Genomic DNA, 21,829 nt, shown 5'->3' with positions numbered 1-21,829 from the left:
ATAAAAGGGAAGCAGTGTTTCAATTAGCTCCCAGTTTGTTTTCAGCCTTGTCTTTAAACAGGAGAGCTCCACATAAAGTGTTTAAAAACCCTTCACAGCTGAGGAAGAAAAAGAGAAAATGTGTTTACCTGTACCAAGCTTTAGCTTATGCAAATAATAACATTTATTATTTCCACTGCATGTTCTGTCTGTAAATGTCAAAACCTTTCATAAACTCAGCCCATGACCATCTTGTTGATCTTGTTGAGATGCAGGATGTAACTCAGAGCTTGTGTTGAGAAACTGAGGAGCTGGAAGGGAAAATGGCATTTTAAAAACCAAACCAACCTGAGCATTAGAAATGAGACTTAGGAGTGGGGTTCACCTCATCTGACTGTAAGAAGTGACTCATCTGGCCTAGCTTGAATTCCCTCTACAGAAGTGAATCCCCTTTCCAAAAGCACCTTTCTTACCTTAATTTACCACAAACAAACACCGGCGTAAGGATTGGGGGTGCTGCGGTGGAACAGGATTCACAACTCTGCCATGCTGATATCCAGGGAGGGGTTTTGGGGGTGGAAGGAGATGGAGATGGGAAGTTTTGGGCATGGAAGCCACCTGAGCTGATTCATGTCTCAGCAGCCCATGGCTTGCACCAGGCATGAAGGAAAGTGCTCACAAGGCAGCTGGGAGCACCAGTGTCCAATAGTGGACATTGGAGTGGAGAAGAGAAAATAAGATTTTTGATAGTGCTGGAGGAACCGGAGGGGTCAACCACTACTCTGGCACATGAGGCTTTCATTTGACCCCTTCTTTGCTCTTTTTTTTTTTTTTTTTTTTTTTTTTAACCAAGTCTAAAAAAGCACAAGGAAGACAGCAACTGAAACACAGTCCAGGACAGGGACAGAGACACAAACAGGGATTTGCCCAAGGCTACCTGACCAAACCCAACCCTCTGGCCCTCACTCCCAGCCCTCACTGTCCTCCAGGCACCCTCACAAATTCCCAACCACATCCTAAATGCTCCATGGAGGGAATCCACAAAGACAAACCACGAGCTCCCTCCCATCCCCTTCCCCACACCAGGCTCCGAAAAATTCCCCTCATCTCCAATAATTCAACGAGCTTTGTTATGACAGGGCAATGCACTTAATGGAGAGTGAAATTGAAGAAGAATGTGTGGAAGTTGCAGCTTTTATCTCTAAAACAAATAGTGAATTCCTCAGGGCTGCTGCAGCCCCAAACAATGATCCAAGCTGCCGGACCTTTGCAGGTTGCCCTGGTAACTTCCAGGCTTTTTTTGGGGCAGATCTTTGTCAAAGGGAAGAGGTGGTGGCAAGGCCACTCCAAAGAGATGTGGAGCTGGAGTTTGGAGAGCAGTGGCAGAAGATATTTAGGTTGTAGAGGTGTGCTGCACCTAAGGGTCATCTTGGGAAATTCCCACTGGATCCAGACTGGGACTTCAAGGAGTTTCCCTGCTCCATCTAGAAGGAAGTGTTGCTGATTCCTTCTCCAGCAAAATGGTGCAATCCATCCCAAATTTCTTCTCGAGGTCTTCCACTGGTCCTTCACAGCCCACAGACCTCTGCAGGAGTTTGTGGGGAGGATGAACATGAGGGATTTTGGAGCAGGAGTCATCCACTCACTATGGCCTTGGAAAAAGAGTTGTTTGAATTGGTCTCTGCACCTTCCTGAGGAGGTGAGGTGGAGATGGAGGTGGTGAGCTCTGCTCCCTGATATCCAGTGACAGGATGTATTGGAATGGTTCAAAAATGTGCCAGGAGAGGCTCAGACTGGACATGAGGAACATTTCTTTACCAAGAGGGCAGTTAAACAGTGCAGGAGATTTCCTAGCAGGAACGTTGGCAGCTTGCTGAAAATGAGTCCTCGATTTTTCTCTTGGGAAGTTAAACCCAAGAGAATCAGAAATTGCACCTGTTTGAGTGATCAAGTGCAGTGAAAAGTGGAAGAACAGAAGTCTTCAAAATAAATCACTGCTGAGACCAGGAGATTATTTCAGAACTGAGGGCTGAACCTGGATTTTATAAATCTTTGTCTAATACCAATAGGATTTTTGCCTCTTCACTCACAGAAGTTCAGGAAAAGACAGCTGGCATCGTGAGCAGTATCCTGGGCTGTTCTTGGCTTTCTCAAGACAATTTCTGCTCCCGAGGCAAGCTGCATTTTGTTTCCTTCTCCTGGGTCAGGTCCAGGCTAAGGAACAGATTCCCACGTGACACTTCTGACTCCCCATCTTTTGAGATACAAATACAAACATCAGACCACAGGTATTTTTGTCTCTTGATGACAGGAGGGTAGTTTGGCTTTGGTGGGTTTTCTTTTTTTGCTTTCCTTCCTGAAATAGCCTCTGATGATCTTCAACCCAGGAGTCCACAGGCTGTTGCTCACACTGTTACTCACATCAGAGGAATCAGCCCTTCATCTTCCCCATCTCAACCTCAAATCTGAATTCCAAATGTTATTACTTCGTGCGTGGTCTCACAAGGAGATAGGTGACGACATTCAGTGAAATCGGATTACTGGCAAGTTAAATGATCCCAAGCTGGATCTCAGCCCAAGGATTTTCAAGCTATGCAGGCTTCCCTCGGTTATTTTCTGTGAGAAGAGGTAAATATTGCCAGGGTAAATATTGCCAGGCTGCCTAGAGACGTCAGTCAAACGTTGTGACAAATCCGAACGCAGCCAAGAAGGAATTACAAGGTGCAGAAGAGATAAAACTGTCTTAGGGAATTAATCCCAGCACAAGAGCACCTCCTACTTTATGTTTTCCTCTCCTTTGTCCACTTTCCTTATAAACTGCAGAAGAAACGGGGTGTTTGTACCCTTTGGGGAATCACAAAAACATTTTGAGGTTTCCCCAACAAGGAAATCTTGTGTCATGTGGAGTCCTCCTCCTCCCTAGAGGGTTTCAGCCCAGCTGACTTGCATACCTTGAAACCACTGACTCCCTGTGCTCTTCTTTCAGAGCCTTACATAAATATTTGGCTGGAACACACAGACCTAGGTAAATGTGAACCTGTGTGCAGCCACATCAATGTCAGAATTAAAAAACACATTTGACTCACTTAAGCCCATGAGATTTTAAATAATCATAATGTCAATAATACATTTTAAAGCAAATTCTTATTTTTGGCTCCCACTTCTCAGACAGATGTGCAGGCCATTCTCCAAAGGGTTTCCCTTCACCTCTGAGACATTCATGTTTGGAGTTGAAAGCAAAAGCCTCTACATAATTTCCTGGCTCTGTGGTTTTGGTATTTAGGAAAACCTCCAGAGCTGGGTTGCTGGTGAAAAAGCTCCTAGTTAGCAATGCTGTTTGTCTTTCTTGGGGTGTTAATGACTGTTTTCATCTTTCTGGCAAACACCAATGCCTTTTTGACACCCCCAGAAAGTGCCCAATTTCCCAAATTTGGGGTTTTTTCCTGACCTTTCCCCCAGCTGATGGTTGGGATGTACTTTACCAGACACCCAGCTTTTAAAGCAGTCATGCTAAATATCCCTTTCTTTTTGCCAGCAAAGGCAGATTTGGAGCTGGCACAAGTGGGAAGGTGCCTGTACCCTGCAAAGCAGCTGGAATAGTGGGAGACCATCCTGCTGCCCTCTTGCAAAAGGAGGCTCAGCTCCATGTTTCTGGATGAATCTCTGTTTCCAAGAAGTAGAGGCCATGCTGTTGTTTCAGCCACCGTGGTAATTGCCAGCAGCCAAGATTTGAGAGAACAAAAGAGAGTTACATCCAACAAGTCTGCTGAGAAGTCACAAAACTCCCTGTGTGAGTACCAAGCTGTCTTTTGTGATAATTAAGAGAAAACCTCCATCCCAAACCAGCAATCTAGAGGGACTCAGAGGCTCAGGGGGTGAGGCTCCCTCGTCTTTGCCCAAGACCGAAGGACCAGCACAGCCCAGATCTGCTGATGGGACCAACCAGGCAGAATTCTTCTCCTAACTATCTTTAGTTACAAACATCACACAATAAAACCAAATCCAGCCTGACTTTTAAGTGGATTTCAGAGTGTTCTGTTCTGTTTTCCTTAGGCTGCTGCCAAGGGAGCTCTGTTCTTATCTGTTATTCCCACAGCCCTGAGATAGAGAGGAGACCCAGCACTCTTGGGGAAAGCCCCATCTCCCAGGCAATGAGACACAGGATATTTTTGCAGTGTTTTATGGGCACTGGTGCCATAAACAGAGAGTTTGAGGAGTTCAGCATCACCTCCCTTCTCTCTATCCCAGAATCTGTTCTACTGAAGCAGCCCAGGTTTTTCCCTGGGCTGTCTTGGCTTGGCAGTTAACACCAAAAATTAGGAGAGTGTGAGTGTGTGAATGGGATCTGTTATTAAAAATACTCCTCAGGGGGAGAAGGAACAGCCACTCTGATACTGGCAGGATTAATAATATGTACCAACACTTCCATTCATTTATTGCAACTCGAGTTTCACAGTTTTGGCTGCTGTGTAGTGCACAGTTGTAGCAAGAAGAGGTGAGGCTGGGCTGAGGCACCTGGAACGTCTCTCATAAAAATGAATATGAATTTATGGTTTTTGTGTTCAATGTTTGGATATTTTTTATATTAATTTAGATTATTTTAATTTTTAGATTTTTAAGATTTTTTTAAAGTTGTACATTACATTGGTTTGAGTTTGCGAAGATTTTTTTTTTTATTTTTATATTTCTTTTTTAGTATTAAAAAATTTTATTAACTGACCCCGCAGTTAAATCAGGACAATAAACCTTTTCTGGGGACAACATGCAAAGCAGGGAGGGCTGAGCCAGCAAACCCAAGCATGTCCTCATCTTCTGAAGGTGACCTTGCAACAAGAATAAAGTCCACCTTTAACTGAAAGCATCAAGAGAATGGTGTTGGAAAAGTCCTTTTTGGAGTGAAAGTTGTCTTTACCCACTCTGGGTCCAGGCTGGGAAGGTTCCTGGCTTGGCTGGATCCAGCAGAGCCAAGAGGAGGATTCAGTGCAAAGCCCTGGGCTTATTTTCAGTCTCCTCCCAGCTGCAGCGAGCACTCCTTGCCTGAGCACGGCACCACAAAACAATTTCAGTGCCTCAACACAAAACTATGCCAAGGTTTGATCATAATTTTGTCCTTCATGCTTTGGGTGCATGGCTTCCTTTGAGACATTCTCAAAGAGGTAGAAATTTTTCCTAGAAAACATCCTGTGAAAATGCACATTCTCTGGGGGGAAGAGAAGGGTCAGTGTTTGTGTGCAGAAGGTGATCCCAAATTAATCCCAACTCCAGATGAAAACTCCAAATAAACCCCCAGCCCTGCTGAGGATCCCCAAATGAACCCAATATGGATGAAAATCCTCAAGTAATCCACACCTGGATGTGAATCTGAAATCAAACCCCAAACCCCCATCCAGATGAAAATCCCAAATCCACCCCCATGTGCTCATCCTGATAAAACCCACACATTTTTGCCATGCAGGTAGTAATCCCAAAGAGATCCCCAAGTCAGCATCCAAACAAAAATCCTAAATCCTTGTTCATGTGAGTGGGAATCCAAAATCAATTTCCAAACCACCATCCAGATTAAAACTCCCAATCTCCCACAAGTTTTCACAATGATAAAAACCCAAAATCCACCCTCAGCTCCCCCAATCACTCCTATGATCCACACAAATCATCCTCACTCCTCTCATTCCAATAAAAATCCCAAATCTACCCTAACATCCCAAATCCAATGAAAACCCACACTCCCCCACATAGATGGGAATGACAAATCCCGCCTCAAATTGCCCACCCTGACAAAAACCCCAAATCTTTCCAAAGTCTTCATCCTGATGAATATTCCAAACTCCCTCCATGCAGGCAAGAATCCCAGAATCCCACCACCCCCAAGCCCCCATCCCAATGGAAATCCCAAGTCCACTCCTAAATCAAATGAAACCTCCAAATCTCCCCATGTAGTTGAGAATCCCAAATCCCCTCCCCAGATTACCACAAATCCCCACCTCAATGAAACACCAAAATCCTCCCCAACCCTCCAACTCTAACAAAACCCCATGCAGTTGAGAATCCCAAATCCCAACCCCACATCCCTATCCCAGTGAAATCCTCAAACTTCCCCATTCAGTTGACAACCCCAAATCCCAATCCAAACAAAACCCCTCGGCCCTCTCCAACCTCCTCACTCCAAAGAAACACCCAAATCCCCCTAAAGCCCCTCTCCAACTAAACCCCTAAATCCCTTTACAACCTCCCAACTCAAATGAAACCCCCAAATCCCTCCATGCAGTTGGGAACCCCAAATACCGATAAAAACCCCTAAACCTTCTCCAAACTTCCAACCCCAACAAAACTCTCAAATTCCGCCATGCAGTTGAGAACTCCAAATCTCCCCTTACCCTTATCCTAAAGAACCCCAAGCCCTCTACAACCTCCCAATTACAGGGAAACCCCTAAACTCTCTCCAACATCCCAACTCCAACAAAACATCCAAATCCCTCCATGAAGCTGAAAGCCCCAAACCCCATCTTCCATTCAGGCACCCTAACAAACCCCTTAAACCCTCTCTAACCTCCCAAATCCAATCCCTCCATAAAGTCGAGAACCCCCAAACTCCCCCTCCCTTACCTCCATCCTAACAAATCCCTTAAACCCTCTCCAACATCCCAACTCTAACAAAACACCCAAATCCCTCCATGAGGTTGAGAACTCTGAACTCCTCCCTCACAATTCCATGCTAACAACCCCTTAAACGCTCTCCAACCTCCCATCTCCAATGAAAGCCCCCAAATCCCTCCCCCCAAATGAAGTTGAGAAGTCCAAATCTCCCCCAGACCTCCCATTCCCTCCACAGGTGCTGCTCCTTGCTACCCATCCCCATCCCCATCTATTCCCATCCCCATCCCCATCCCCATTCCCATCCATCCCCATCCCCTTCCCCACCTCCATCCCCATCCATCCCCATCCCCATTCCCATTCCCATCCCCATTCCCATTCCCATCCCCATCCCCATTCCCATTCCCATCCCCATACCCCTCCATTCCCATCCCCATCCCCATCTATCCCCATCCCCATCCCCATCTATCCCCATCCCCAGCCCCATCCTCATCCATCCCCATCCCCACCTCCATTACCATCCATCCCCATGCCCATCAATCCCATCCCCATCCATGCCCATCCCCATCCCCATGAATTCCCATCCCCATCCATCTCCATCCCCATCCCGGCGCTCTCTCCCCCCGCGCCGGGGGCGGAGGCGGGGGCGGTCCGGGGCCGTCCTGCGCCTCCCCCGGCGGCGGGGGAAGGGGGGGCCGGTGCCGTGGCCGGGGCCGGGGCCGGGGCCGGGGCCGGGGGAGGGAGGGCATCGCCCGCCCGCCCGCCCCGCCGGGAGAGAGCGCCGGGAGCCGCGCCGGGACGGCCGCGCCGAGGCACCATGCGGGCTGCGGGGCTGCTGCCGCTGCTGCCGCTGCTGCTGCTGCTGCTCGGTGAGTGCCGCCCTCCGCTGCCCGTGCCTTCTCCCCCGCTCCGAGCATCCCTCGCCTTCTCGCCGCGCTCCGCTTTTCCCGTTACTATTGGCGAGTTTGGCGGAGCAGCAGCCGGGGGACGCGGGGCGCGCACCCGCAGCCCCAATGCGGCTTTATCGCGGCTCTTATCGGCACAGCCAGCGCAACTCGGAGCCGCAGTGCTGCTCGGGTCTGCGGGGGGATGAGCTCCAGCTCTGCCCTCCCGCATCCCGCTCCGGGGCTCTGGGGAGAGCCGAGCTTCCCATCCCATCCCATCCCATCCCATCCCATCCCATCCCATCCCAGTTTTCGGGGTCCCATTCAGCCAGGGGGGATTTTTGGACTGTTCGTGCAGCGGTCCAGGTGCTGCACCCGCGGAACGGGAGGCGGGGATGGCGCGGAGAGGAGCGGGGAATGCTGCTGGAGCCAGCGATTCCCGGGTGGGATTGATGGTGGAGTTTGGGAAAAGGTGGAACTGGGAGTTCTTGGGGAGGTTTGGGAGTGGAAACAGCTCCTGGAGTGCTGCGGTAGTGTTGGGGTTCGGAGTGGGAGCTGTGGTGCTCTGGTGGGGTGTTTTGGTGGATAAGTGGCCGTAAACCACATGGAAAAGTAGCAGGGAAAGGAAAGGTACTAAAGCTTTCCAGAGTGAATAAAGGTAGGGAGGAGTGGGGCATTTCTTCCTTATAATCGGGCAAGGAGAAAGAGGTGAGAAAATAACATAAAATAAAACAATAAAATAAAATATTAAAATAAAATAATGGAATGAAATAAAATGAAATAATAGAATAAAATAAAATATAAAATAAAATAAAATAAAATAAAATAAAATAAAATAAAATAAAATAATGAAATCCTGCTGCAACTCCCGGCTCCCAGAAGAGCCTCTGCAGAGCTGAATGTGCTTTTATTCAAGGTAACAAAAGCTGGGGGATGCTCCGGAGGTAAAAGCACAAGTGGAGGCAGGGCCCTGGGGATTTAAGCCTGGGGTGAATTCCCACAGCTCTGGCTGAAATCTCTGCCTGCTCCTTGTTTTCTCCTGTTCCTCTTGGGACTCATGGGGTTTGGGGGGCAGGCAGGTGTAAACCCCCCTCTGTCCCTGATGCCAGCATGGGTTTGAAAAGAGATTTCTCTTCCCTTTAAAACTCAGGAAGCCTCGAGCATCATTACTACAGGCATAAAGTAGGAGCTGCTCATGCAATTTTTCTTGTGCTGGCCAGAATTTAGCTGAGTTTAGCTGACTTTGCCTTCTCAGAAGGTTTTGTTCTGTTTTCCAAAATGAGGTGATAAATACACTGGGATTGGGGCAAAATAGGCTTGTAGTGTGTGGACCTGTTTCTATAACACTCTGAAGTGATCCTATTACATCTTTATCAAAATTAATTGATTAAATCCTTCAAAACAGTGTTTTCTGCCATTCCGTGCTGCTCTTAAATTTTGAAATAAGCTCCTGAGAGATGCTTTTATGTTGCTCCCAGGGTATTGGAACCAGGATTTTCTTCCTTAGGGGCCAAGATAGACAGACATCCCTCTTTGCTGAGTGTGTGGGCTCAGAGTCCCAGCAGTGCTTAACTCCAAAACTGGGATCTGCTGTGGTCATCTGAGTTCCTCAAAACCTAAAATTCATCTTTTTTTCCCCCTTCCTCCTTTGATGGGAAGAAGTTTGGTTTGTAAGTGAAGCTGTAATATTTTGGGTATCTTAGGAAATAAAGACTGGGATGGAGCCTGCATGATTTGCTGTGTTTAAATTGGATGTGAAATGAGAGTTGGGGATTTCAGAGCTGCTTTTTGGAAGGTGACTTCTGTGTGTGGGGCAGAGCAGAACCAGCCCAAGGCTGATGAAGTTTATAAAAGCAGCTCTCTGGCATACAGCAATTTCCTTAGAAATACTGATTTCCAGGCTTGTACATCCCAATCCTCTGATTCTGCATAGATTCCTCTTTATATCCTTGCTTAAATCAGAAGAAAATCAGCTTTAGACAAGGCAGAGCCAGTGTGTGCAAGAGATGCAGCAAATATAGCATTAGGTAAAAAACATCTTTAAATTCCACCAGCTGAAGAGAGGCTCAGAGTTACCCATTACAGCATCTTCATGGGATATTTTATTTTATTTATTCTTTCTCCGCACTGCATCTTATATTCCCACCAAAACTGCATCAGGAAGAGACAAAAAATACTTTTTATTCTCAGGGGATCCAAAAGAGCCGCAGCTCAAACCTGTCCTGGGGGCAAAAAAGGGCAGGAAGGGTTTTTACCAGAGATCAAGCACCGAGCTCAAAGCAAGGCACAGATTGATGGGTTTGGAAGCCTTGTTGCCAAAACACAGCTTTTCATTATTCCCAAAGCTGAATTCCCAGGCTACCTCCCCAGCACTGAGAGTTCCCTGGTACTGGGAGTTCGTGTTTGTGGATGAGCTGTCAGAGGTGCGCGTTTAAAAAACAAACATTTTACCCATTGAATACTAATCCTGACCCGAGCAGGAGGAGGCAATTGGGGCCATGTCCCCAGGAGGAGAAAAAAAATGTTTAACCAGAGGGGGTTTTAGAATCGGCATCAAAGCAGAGACACTCTTGTGGGATATTTTGTCTTGGAGGAACTTTGATAAGACTTTTGCAAGGTTTTTGCCATTTTAGCCGTGCAAAGCCTTGGATTCCCTGCACAGACACAGTAATACCACCCCGGGGGCTGTTTGGGCTTAATTAAAGGATTGTTTGTAAATCACTTGAAGATTCCTGGATGAAAGGAGCTGGAGCCGTGCAATATACTGATTTAATTCCTGGGAGTCGCTCTGAAGGCTTGTGGGGAGGGTGATCATTCATGCTGGTGGCTGGAAATATCTGCTCCCAGCATTTGCAGGGAGGCTGGGGTAGCACTTTGGGTATTGTTTTCCCTATAAAACGTGTATTTTGTCTCCCTATCTGCACCTCTATAAGGTCTAAACCCACCAGCATGGGCTCTGGGGTGTTTTTTGGGACTGAGGGAGGTGATTCACAAACAGTGAGAATCCCTCTGGCTGTGCCCCATTATCCTGGGAGTTTTATCACTCTGTAAGAGCAGAGAAGAGCTGTTGGGGTTTAGGTACCCTAAATTTTGCCCTTTTATCCGTGATGCTGCTCTGGGTGGCCCCTTTGCTGTGTTCCCAAGGACTCACCACACCAGTGGTAAAAGCACAAGTGGAGGCAGGGCCCTGGGGATTTAACCCTGGGAATTCCCACAGCTCTGGCTGAAATCTCTGCCTGCTCCTTGTTTTTTCCTGTTCCTCTTTGGACTCAAGGGGTTTGGGGGGCAGGCAGGTGTAAACCCCCCTCTGTCCCTGATGCCAGCATGGGCTTGAAAAGAGATTTCCCATTAAGACTCAGGAAGCCTCCAGCATCATTAATACTGGCATAAAGTAGGAGCTGCTCATGCAATTTTTCTTGTGCTGGCCAGAATTTAGCTGAGTTTAGCTGACTTTGCTTTCTCAGAAGGTTTTGTTCTGTTTTCCAAAATGAGGTGATAAATACATATCATAGGGATAGGGACAAAACAGGCATGTTATAGGAGTGGGGACCTGTTTCTAGAACACTCTGAAGTGATGCTATTACATCTTTCTCTAAAATTAATTGATTAAATCCTTCAAAACAGCATTTTCCACCATTCCTTGCTGCTCTTAAATTTTGAAATAAGCTCTTTAGAGATGCTTTTATGTTGCTCCCTGGATATTAGAACAGTGAGTGTGTACAAGAGATGCAGCAAATGAGGAAAAAAACACCTTTAAATTCACCTTTAAATTCCACCCAGAACCCCTTGAAGCCCTGCAGAGCCAGGGAAGGAGTGAGTGGGGTTTTATCCTTACAGGGTGGAGGTGAGGTCCTGTGACCGTGTTCACAGGGGTCTGAGGATGAGGGAATAGATGAGGATCTGACTCCATGTTTCAGAAGGCTGATTTATTATTTTATGATATATATTACATTAAAACTATGCTAAAAGAAGAGAAGAAAGGATTTCATCAGAAGGCTGGCTAAGAATAGAAAAAGAAGGAATGATAACAAAGGCTTGTGGCTCGGACAGAGAGTCTGAGCCAGCTGACTGTGATTGGCCATTAATTAGAAACAACCACATGAGACCAATCCCAGATGCACCTGTTGCATTCCACAGCAGCAGATAACCATTGTTTACATTTTGTTCCTGAGGCCTCTCAGCTTGTCAGGAGGAAAAATCCCAAGGAAAGGATTTTTCATAGAAGATACGTCTGTGACAAGGTCCGGCTGTAACATCTGTGCTACAGGGGCTCAATCCCCAAGCACAGGAGCCTTCAGCAGCTTCATCTCCAGGTGGTCCTGGCAGGATGATGCCTGTACCAAACCCACCTGTGGATGGGCAGGAATTCCTCCCTCCCAGGCAGGATGATGCCCATCCAGTAGCAAACCCACCTGTGGATGGGAGGAATTCCTCCCTCCCCACTGCTGAGTAGTGACACTCAGAAATGCGCCGGTTGTGATCCTGAGCATGCACCTGACCTGCAGTGCTGTTCCCAGCCTGACACCACCCCTGCACCGCCAGGAGCCACCCCCAGAGCAGCAGGAGAGGGTTTGAGCCCTGCAGGAATCCGGGTGGCCCGGTTGGGTCCGTTCCCCGTGTGCAGGCATGTGAAATCTCAGCAGCCTCTGCGGAGCTTTCATACGCTCCTGGCAGCTTCCTGCTCCTCAGCCTGTTTACGTGCTCAGCCCCTTCCACCACTGGCCCATCTCCACCTAAGGATGTTGTTTCTGAATTCTTGCAATGCCTGCCCTTTCCTTCACACAGAGGTCCTGAGCAAACCTTGCTGCTTTTTTTTTTTTTTTTTTTTTTTTTTTTGCTATTTTTTTTCTCTCTCTTTTCCCACTCTCTCAGCAACGCACACACAAAGTCATCTGGCATTTCTTGTTCTCCAGCTACCTGTGCTCAGTCCACTGCCACCCCCAGGGCTTTGCCAAATACTCCACCTTGCAGAGAGCAGTTCCTTTAGGCTTGGAATGGCCAAACAAATCCATGAAGTGTTTCACTTGTAGTTTGTGAGGCCACCTTGATTCTCCATTGGGGTCTTGCAGCTCCTTTGGGAATGCGGCATCCATCACTCCCAAAAACCTGTTTGACACTTTTTTTTTAATCCTTTTTTTTTTTTCCCTGAACTGCATGGTGGGACGGTGTCCTACACCCCAGAGGTGCTTCCTCCGGTGCTTTGTTTGTTGGGGACATTTTTTTCTCAGCTTCATTGGGTTTTAAGTGCTCTAATTATATATTTGTTGTTGTGCTGGGCTGAAGCCTTGCAGTGTTTTGCTCTGGGGATCCTTGGAGAATACACAGATCCACTGCAAACAGGCAGGAGGGATGTGCTCTGCTCATATGACAGCTCCAGAGGTGCTCAAAATGATGCTAATTTTTATCCAAAAAGATGCTAATTTTTGTGCTAAAAAGCCCTGTCTGAGAAGATAGAGCTGGGGAAAAACAGATAATCTTCCTTGCTACTGTACAAAAATCACATAAGATTTTTTCAGCTATAAACTGAAGAGGTGAAATGCTGTTTAAAGAACTGCTGTGTGGAGTTCCTCTCTCTATTTTTCAAGTGTTTGTTGCCCAGACTGTGCAGTGAGTGGTCAGGGACAGGGGGGATTCTCTCAGCTGGGGCTGCTGTGGTACAAATAGCATCAAGAAGTGTTCAGAAGGGTAGATGTGGTGCTTAGGGACATGGTTTAGTGGGGGACCTGGCTAGCTTAATGACTTAATGGACTTAATGTTCCTAGAGATCTTTTCCTACTAATGATTCCATGATTCCATGGGCAGGGACACCTTACACTGTCCCAGGATGCTCCAATCCCCATCCAGCCTGGCCTTGGACACTTCCAGGGATCCAGGAGCAGCCACAGCTGCTCTGGGCACCCTGTGCCAGGGCCTCACCACCCTCACAGTAAAGCTGAGGTTCCTTCAAAGATGACTAAACCTGTTTCAAGTTACCTGCTGGCTTTGAATTGCAAATAATGCTGGAAATAGTGATTATTGGTGGGAATCTTGGAAAATGCTAATAGTACCTTTCATGACTTTAGGGAGCGTAGAGCTCTGTGGTGGCTTATTTAGGGTGACTTTTTGAGGGTCACATGCCCATACACACTTGATTTGAGTTGTTGTGTGTCTTAGAGCCAGCCTTTGGCACTGAATGTTGCTCAAGTCCATTGGGAACCAGAAAATACCAGGACACCCTAAAGAGAAAAAACCCCTCTCTCCTTCAAGAGGTGAAACTGATGCCTTGGGAAGGCTGAGCTAGAACAAAGACTAGATGGAGTTAAAGAACAAAGCAGGGATTTATTAAAAGGCCTCCATGGCTGCACCTTGGGCAGCACCAGAGCCCAGCCAGGGCTGCACCCAAGATGAACCAAAACGGCCCCAAAATGCACGAGCGCTGCCGGGGTCTGTCCCTGGGATCAGCTCTGCTCCATTTGCACCTTGCAGTTCATTGTCCCATTGCAGCTTTAGCCCAGGCAGTCCCACCCTGCTTGTTTTTCTCTCTCCAGCCCACGGGGTTTGTGCTCCTGGGCTGAGATTTGGCTCATTTGTCCTTGGTGCCCAGCTGGAGCAGGAATTGTTTTGTCTCCCTGCTCTGTGCACACAGCTCACCATCCCATAATATGAAGCTCAGAGCCACACACTAAAGCAACACAAGAATGTAAAAAATACAAAAGCTCAAACCTGAGGCATCATTTTTCCCCCTGAAAGCTCAAACCTGAAGCATCAAAGCGAAGCCGCTCAAACTCCAAAAGCACCAACACCCTTCATTACTCATCTGCCTGTTGGGTCCCAGGTCTTGCTGATGGAAGTTTTCTCACCACCAGATGTGCCTGTTTAGCAAATCTTTGCATCCCTGCAGCTCTGCATGCTGCAGGCACCTTTTCTGCCCCGTAAATAACGTGTGTCTCATGCCTGGCTTGGCCGCGGGCCAGGCGCTCTCAGCAGACACTGGTGACACTTTGGTGACAAAGCATTGCAAGGACACAAGGAGAATTCAAACAACTTATTAAAATCCACTCAGTGTGGTGCCACAGCACCCAGCAGAGAGCAGGAGGGGGAAGGAATAGGAGTGAACCTTTCTTTTGGGCAATGGGAATTCCAGCGCTGCTGGAACATCTGCTTTTGGATGTGCATCCAAAATGAGCAGCAGAGGGAAGGGAACAGGCCAGGCTGAGATTTGGCTTTCAGCAAGGCTCCACTTGTGAATAACATCCAAAGTTCTGTGTCTCGGGGCTGGGTGGGGATGGGTTCCAGTTTGGGCAAACTGGGATGACTGGACTTGAGGAGGAAGGGAAAATTGCAGTCACTGTGTGATTCTTCTGCCTTTTCCTCCCACTGAGGGACACAAGGTAAGGCCATGGAGGTTCAGATATTTAACTAAGGTGTTCAAGGTTGTAGCTGAGTTATCCTTGAATCTAGCTGTGCCTTCTGAAGGCAATTCAGATATGTCTTGGGATTATTTGTCCACTAGAGATGCTTGTTTCCATAAATGCTCCCCAACATGGTCTGATGTTGCATCAAAAATATCCAGGACCTGCCCATGGATACACTTATGTTGTGTAACACTCTCTGCATATACTCAAAAATGTGAAAGAAATGGAGCTTGGGATTTGGACTGACTTCTTGCTGGTGGGTCAGGAGTGCACCCTAAAGGCTGCAAAATGAACAGGCAAATAAGAAGAACATGGTCCTTGGGTTTAAAAACCAAATCTGTGCCTGTTGTCAGGTGCAGGACAGATCCTTAGAAATGGGCAGAGATGGGATCTGAGTTAAAAGCTCCTCCAAAACTGAATAGGAATTTTTTTTTTCTGAGTTGGTCCCATTTTAGATGTTGCTTTGAGGTCTGGTTCATATTCTTATCATCCTGAATAAAATTGGATTAATCCAGTGGCTTTTTCTCTGTTTCACAGGCTCTGTGTGCAGAGAGCTTTGGTCTTAGTCCGCATGGCTGATGAGGGTGGTGAAAGGGGAAGGAAGGTCATTTTGCAGTGGAAGAATAAGGCCTCAGTTATTAATGGCAAAGGCTGAAATTTTCTCTCTCAGCCTTAATTGATTTTGGCAAATTTAACTGGCGGAGAAAGTAGAAATTGGCTTAGAAATTAAGCCCTAATACTTAAATATATATTAGATCTATTGTAGAGAAATGAGGAGACAGCCTTGTTAAACTTTTATTCTAAGTGGCTTCTGCTGGATACAGGCAAAGAGAAAAATACCCAATTTCTAACTTGGACAAAGGGGACTTGAAAGGCTCTTCAGAAAGGCTTGGAGAAACTCTGTTTGAGAAAGTGCTTCTTTGAAACCTAATAGCAAAGACCACTTTTTTTTTTTTCCCCCTCCCTGGAGTCTAAAGGCAGGAGGGCAAGATAAGACATTCCACCACGTAGGCAAATGGGGAAAAAAAAAAAGAGAAAAGTTTAAATGATAGTGCTGCAGGCTGTGGAAAGTGGAGAGCTCTCAGGGTGACTATTATGTGCTGCTTATCAAAATGCTGTGAGCCCTGACTGTGAGAAAAAGCAGAGTAATTTAAGAGATGCTCTGTGCCAGCACAGATCTGGTTAGCAGTGGTTGTACTGGAACAGCATCAAGTAACCAAGGTCCTTGAGATATATCTAATCTATATCTATATGTATCTATATCTCTATCCACATTAAATAAGCAATAAAGTTGTCCTCACTGGACATTTCTAATTAATCAAGCAACAGAAGAAATGTTTAAAGCACAGGTAAGGGAAGTAAGTTTTTTACCACGTACTGGGTCAGTTGATAAAGGAGCAGCCTCAAAGCAGGTTGTGATTGCAGAACTCCAAATCAGTATTCTCATCATGCATTTCTTGCAGCCATCACTCTCTGCTGGCGACCTGGTTCGTTTTTTGGAGCCTGAAGGAACAAAAACAACAAATAAACAAGAATTTGTTCCTGTGGGTTTCTCTTGGCAAAGCGGAGAAAGTAGCAACACGCAGTAAAAGCAGAAAACAGCCTCCTCCTGTTTTATTTTCTTTTTTGTTGGCTTTTTCCTTCTAACATTGGTCTCATTTTCAGATGGATCAGCACCCTGAACTGGTTTGACAAATGCCAAGAAATGTTTGTGCTCTCCACTGCCTCATTCTAAGGGAACATAAATTTATACCAAATCACAGCATTGCCATAAACACCCCAAAATCCTGTGTGGCAAAGAAAAGCTGTGATACCTGTGCTGCAAATGGGAGGAACCAGCAATTCTGGGGCTCCCAGAAATCCTGATCCAACTGAGAGACAGCCAGGACAAAAGATAAGCAAAATGGGACAGGGCATTGTGTCAGCTGTGAAGCCAGAGAGCAAAATTCACAGCCTTGAGCCCAAATTTCAAGCGTGCAGGATTTAATCTCCCCATCACCTCCACTTTCCCAAGGCTCAGGGTCATTCCCATACCAAAAGCCAAGGAGAGGTGCTGATCTCTTTGACATAAAGAATAAATTTTCCTGTCCTGTACAGTACACAGAATACTGCGGAAAATGAAAGTTTAGAGATTAATGCAACACCCTATTATAGAAAATCATTTTGTTTCCTTAGTATTTTCCCAGCTGGCTAAAAAAAGCCCTCAAGGCTCTCAGTCCATGTGATTTTGTGGGCTTCTAAGACAGTTCCTGCCCACAAATGGCACAAATAAATCCCCATTAACCGCATTCAACAGGAGAATGATCTTTTTTTCTCATTAAAGCTTCACAAAGGGTTCAAAACCTCATTTTATGGCAGGGTGCTTTGATTTAAATTGATGTGGCTTAAATTATGAATTTTAATCATGACTTAAAATACAGAAGGAGAAAGTTATAATTTGAATGATTTGATTTTTATCATGTTTTTCATTTACAATTCATAGCTATATCCCTTAAGCAGGGCTGATTCTCCTCATTGTAAAAGTTGGAGATTTACAGCCCACTCTTGCCTTTCAGCTGTGTTTTCTAACCAGGCTGGCACACTCTGAACATATTTGTGAAAGGAATTTTATAGCCTGAGACCTCTCTATTTTGATCCCTAATTTATGCATCTCTGGAGTCGTCCTTGGTAATGATGAATAAAACTAATTTAGGTTTATTGGTGGAAATCACTCTTTGCTTGTAGAGGAAATTTCTGTTAAACTGACAAATGCAAAGGAGCATTTACAATTCCTTTAAGATACATCAAATAACCGAGGACCTTGGGTACCTTATGCAATAAACTTTTCAACAAACTTTTCAGTTTAGTGCTAAGCAATTCACTGAGCAAAACTCCAGCGTCAATCTGTGATGGAGTTAGTGACTGAAATGAATTGTTCTGTGTCCCTTGAGGGTTTCAAATAAACAGGAGTCATTCTCTTAAAATTCACTTTTACTGTTTAAAATGGGAGAGGAAACAATTTTATTTTTCAGCTGCTGGTTTCCAGTTGTTTTTGCAGTTTGGAATTAACTGTTGGTGGAGCAGCTGAATGTGTTTCTCCTTGACTTGGAGAGGGAATTTCAGTGGATAGCTGAGGTTTATGCAAATAACTTTTGATTGTCTAAATGGGACTGACTATCCCATGTCTGGATACCCTGGATGTCTGCCCATAGTGTAGGCAGAAAGCAATTAAAGAGAAACAAAAATTAACAAAACTTCCTTTAATTGACTGCCCTGTTTTTGTCTCATATCCAAATCCAGCCCCACTTAGTGCTGGAAAAGCTGAGTTCCTCAAGTGCCACGGGTGTCCTGGTTGGGTTTGGTCTCACTGCAATATATTTAATGTTCTTTTTGGTGCTAGATGATAAAATCTCCCAAAAATTAGGGAGATATTTGGGCTTGATGGATTGTGGCTCATCCAGGCTCATCCAGCCTGTTCTGATGTGTTCTCTTGCTGATCCAACATGACAGCATTTTCTCCAGCAAGCTCGGCAAATAAAACTTTGCTGTTTAAAGCAACAGAGAGGAGGAAATGAAGGAAAATAAAATAATCCTGAGGTGATTGTGATTGCCACTCCTGCCATCACTCTTCGCACAAATCCATCCCAGTGAGAGGACGCATCTGCTTCTGCTGCAACACATCAGTTTAGGCTAAAAAATGTCTTTGATAAGCTGTAGTTTGACCCAGCTCAAGGTGGAGGATGCTCTAACAGACCCTGGGCAGGTTCCTGCAGCCCTCACTCTGCATTTCCCTAGTCCAAATCCCTCCCAGGCTCTTGGGAGGAGCAGCATCCCATTCTCAGGATGGCCACGCTCCTGAGAAGTTCTTCCATGGTGAGTGGTTATCAAAACCTGGCCTGTAATTCACCATCTCACTCCCAAACATTATTTTCTGGGGAGTTTTCCAGCCAGGAGAAGGTCAGTAGAGGACAGGGTGGTGTTGAGGAATTCCTAATGAGGACAAGGATGGGCAATACAACCCCCAGTGAAGGACAAAACCTGTCACCCATCAGTGTCCACACTCCCCATTCCAGGTTTCTCCAAATCACAGCTTCACTTGCTGGGGGTGATTTAGGGCAGTCAGTTTGGGAGGGGGAAAAAAATAAGCTTTTATTTTGGAAAAGGAAGTGGTTCAAGCACAGTGGAGTGATGGAAGAGCGGTGAAAAGTAGAAATGTGAGGTTGGGTTGGTGGCAAGAGAAGCAGGAGATGTCGTGTCATGACGTGTGTACTTACAAATTCCCTTTAGAGGGTTGGGGGAGGAAACACTGGAGTCCAAACTGATGGTTGAGAAAGCAAAAAGATGGTTTTCTGCTTTAGAAAAATCCACCTGTTTCTGTGTTCCTATTACTGCACCTGGCCACAGGTAGCTGATAGCTGCACCTGGTAAATTCTGGGCATTTAAAGGAATTTGGGTGTGACAGGAGAACCCCAAAGGAGCAGTGCTCTTCCTCCCTGATCATGTTAGAAATGAAAATTCCAGCATTTTTTAGCATCCTTGATGGAAGCAGTGACCTGGCCCCACCAGCCTCTCCTGCTCTTTCAGGAGTCTGTGCATTTAATCCCTGGCCAGCAGAGAGGCTTTCAGCACTGCAGGACATTTAATGGATAATTGCATAGGCTCTGGATGGGTGCAGAGCCCCAGCATGATGAGAAATTCATGGGGTGCTATGGACAGTGGGTTATTTTGGCCCAAACCCAAAGCCACGCTCTGGAGTGGTCCCACTGCATGCAGCTCCTCGTTATCTCTGCTGTGTTCTCACCCTGAAAAATCCCACTGCCAATCCTGATAAAATACTGCAAGGAGGGAAAAAAAAAATAAAATAAGTCAGGAAACCACCAAAAGAAGCTCCATGTGCCTTGGGGGTTTGATGGGGAGCACTGGGGGAACAGCCACGCCAAAGGAATGCCGGCTATTTCGGGCTGTGTTTGTGTTTGAGGCAGGAGCAGGAGGAGGAAGAGGAAGAGGAGGAGGAGGAGGGTTGCAGCTCCACGCTTTTTCTGCCGTGAGAGCCTTTTGCATGTCTGGCAGGATGGCTCCAATCTGATTAGGAGGAGGTTTGATTAGGAGGGGGCTCTCTGTGGGGGCAGCAGGGGGATGGATGTAAAGCTGCTTTCCCTGGGAGCAGCAGCCAGGGGATGCCCCGAGCCCAGCTGGCCTTTTAGGGAGGGTTCCCTCCTAATCCAGCTCAGAAGCAGTTTTGGGGCAGGGGTTTATCTCTGTCTTGGCTGGTCAGATTGGGACCCTGAGGTGCTGGACGAGGAGTGTTGATAAAGTGGATGGGTGAGGAGCAGAGGCACGAGGAAACCTCTGTAGGGGAACTGCCTTTGAGGCTGGATTTTGGGATCTCACTCTACTTATTTATTAATTAATAATTAACTAATTAATATATTTATTTATTTACTCCCATCCTGAAGGCTGACACTCATTACAGTTACAGGGAGGATTAAAAAGGTGCAGGCCACGAGCTGTTCCTGCAAAGATTTTGACTCTGTCTGAGCAGAGGCACTCACCCCACAGAGGGACAGGAGAGAGAAGGGGTGCTAAGGTTTTGTCTCTGCTCAAATCTGACAAGATCACATGCTCACAGTCTCTGTCTGAAGAAATAAGAAGCATTCCTGCCTCAGGAATTTATTTCTTAGAGGAATTTTTTTAGAAAGGAAATTGAGGAAATATTGGAGGAAATATTTATTTCTGAGACCCTCGGATCTCTCAGCCCCTGTTTTAAGTACCAAGACTATTCCTTGCTGAGATGGACAGTTATGCCTGTGGGCAGATTTCCCCTTTTTCTGCTCAAAAAAGGCAAGAAATTACTTGTTACAGGAACTTGGTACCACCTGCATCTCTCAGGACTCCCCAAAGCCAAAGAGTTGCAAATTTTCCCAATCTGTTCAAGCTATGGCTGTTGCCATGAAACTGCCAAGAGTGGGGAGAGAAGGAGCTCTCTGCTTGATAATCTAGATTAGGAACAAGGAATTTGTTCTGTAGTAATAAGGATCAGCTCTGGATCTGCTTGGATTTGGATTTGAGCTATCTGCCCAGGGGTGAGGGCCCAGCATCCGAATGTCCTGATGCTGTAACTCATCTCCATCACACGTTTGGGCTGCCCTCCAAGCATCAGGGTTAGGGTTTGGGTTTGCAAGAAGGGGATTTGCTCCACACCTTTCTTTCCTCCAGCATTGTTTCTGCTTCTGTTTGGGAGAGCTGATTTGAATCCTGCAGCAGCACAGGACTTGGCCATCTGCTGCATCACCCTTAGTCCCAAAATGCAATGCCTGGATTCCAGTAAATATTCTATTTATTTGGCTGCTCTGCTGTGCAGAAACTTCCTGGGCAAAGGAAGTTTCAAATGCATCATTTGAGCGTTTCAGCCTCTCATCAGTGACTCTGTGGCCCACATTGAGAGGTCTGGGTATTGGGAGGGACTGGTGATGGAGAAGCAGAGCAATTCCAGGCCAGGCTGAGTGGAGTTCTGGTCTAGTGGGAGGTGTCCCTGCCAGCAGGGCTGGAACGAGATGATCTTCAAGGTCCCTTCCAACCCAAACCATTCTGTGATTCTGTGGTGATTCTGTGCCAGCCACCAGGGCCAGGAGCATGCCTGCACCACAGAGCAGTGTCTGCAGTACATGGGCTTGTAACTAATTAATTATTTAAAGCAATCAGTTGCTAAGAATTTAAAACAAACAACAATCAATTACTGAGAATTATCAATGAGCATTGCTGGAAGTTGTCATTTGTTTTTGATGGCTCAGCTCTTTCTTGCCTCCATAGTCAGCAGGCTCAGGGCTTGATTTCTGAGTGGTGTCCAGCATCATTTTATCCAATTAGAGAATAATTTCCAGAGATGTCAGGAGGAGATGGGCTCAGGGCAGCGAGAGGGTATTTTTGCACAGCTGATTGTGCTTCTCCAAATGCACATTTGAAATGTGTGTGGGGTTTTTTCAGCTCTTTTCTGCCTAGCTG

The 21,829-nt window shown here is 46.3% G+C and overlaps 1 protein-coding gene across 4 annotated transcripts in view; it reads left to right on the top strand.

The window, feature by feature from the left end:
- The first annotated feature begins 7,309 nt into the window (after nt 1-7,309).
- PODXL (podocalyxin like) overlaps nt 7,310-21,829 on the top strand; it is a 47,514-nt gene continuing 32,994 nt past the window's right edge. For all 4 annotated transcript variants that reach the window (XM_058804759.1, XM_058804758.1, XM_058804757.1 and 1 more), the window contains exon 1: nt 7,310-7,439. In XM_058804759.1, the coding sequence (XP_058660742.1) occupies nt 7,388-7,439 (52 nt within the window). In that variant the 5' untranslated portion in view covers nt 7,310-7,387. The remainder of the gene's footprint in view (nt 7,440-21,829) is intronic.

The sequence above is a fragment of the Ammospiza caudacuta genome, chromosome 5 (assembly GCF_027887145.1).
Source record: "Ammospiza caudacuta isolate bAmmCau1 chromosome 5, bAmmCau1.pri, whole genome shotgun sequence".
NCBI classification, from domain to species: domain Eukaryota; kingdom Metazoa; phylum Chordata; class Aves; order Passeriformes; family Passerellidae; genus Ammospiza; species Ammospiza caudacuta.
This window is presented reverse-complemented; position numbering and strand designations above follow the sequence as displayed.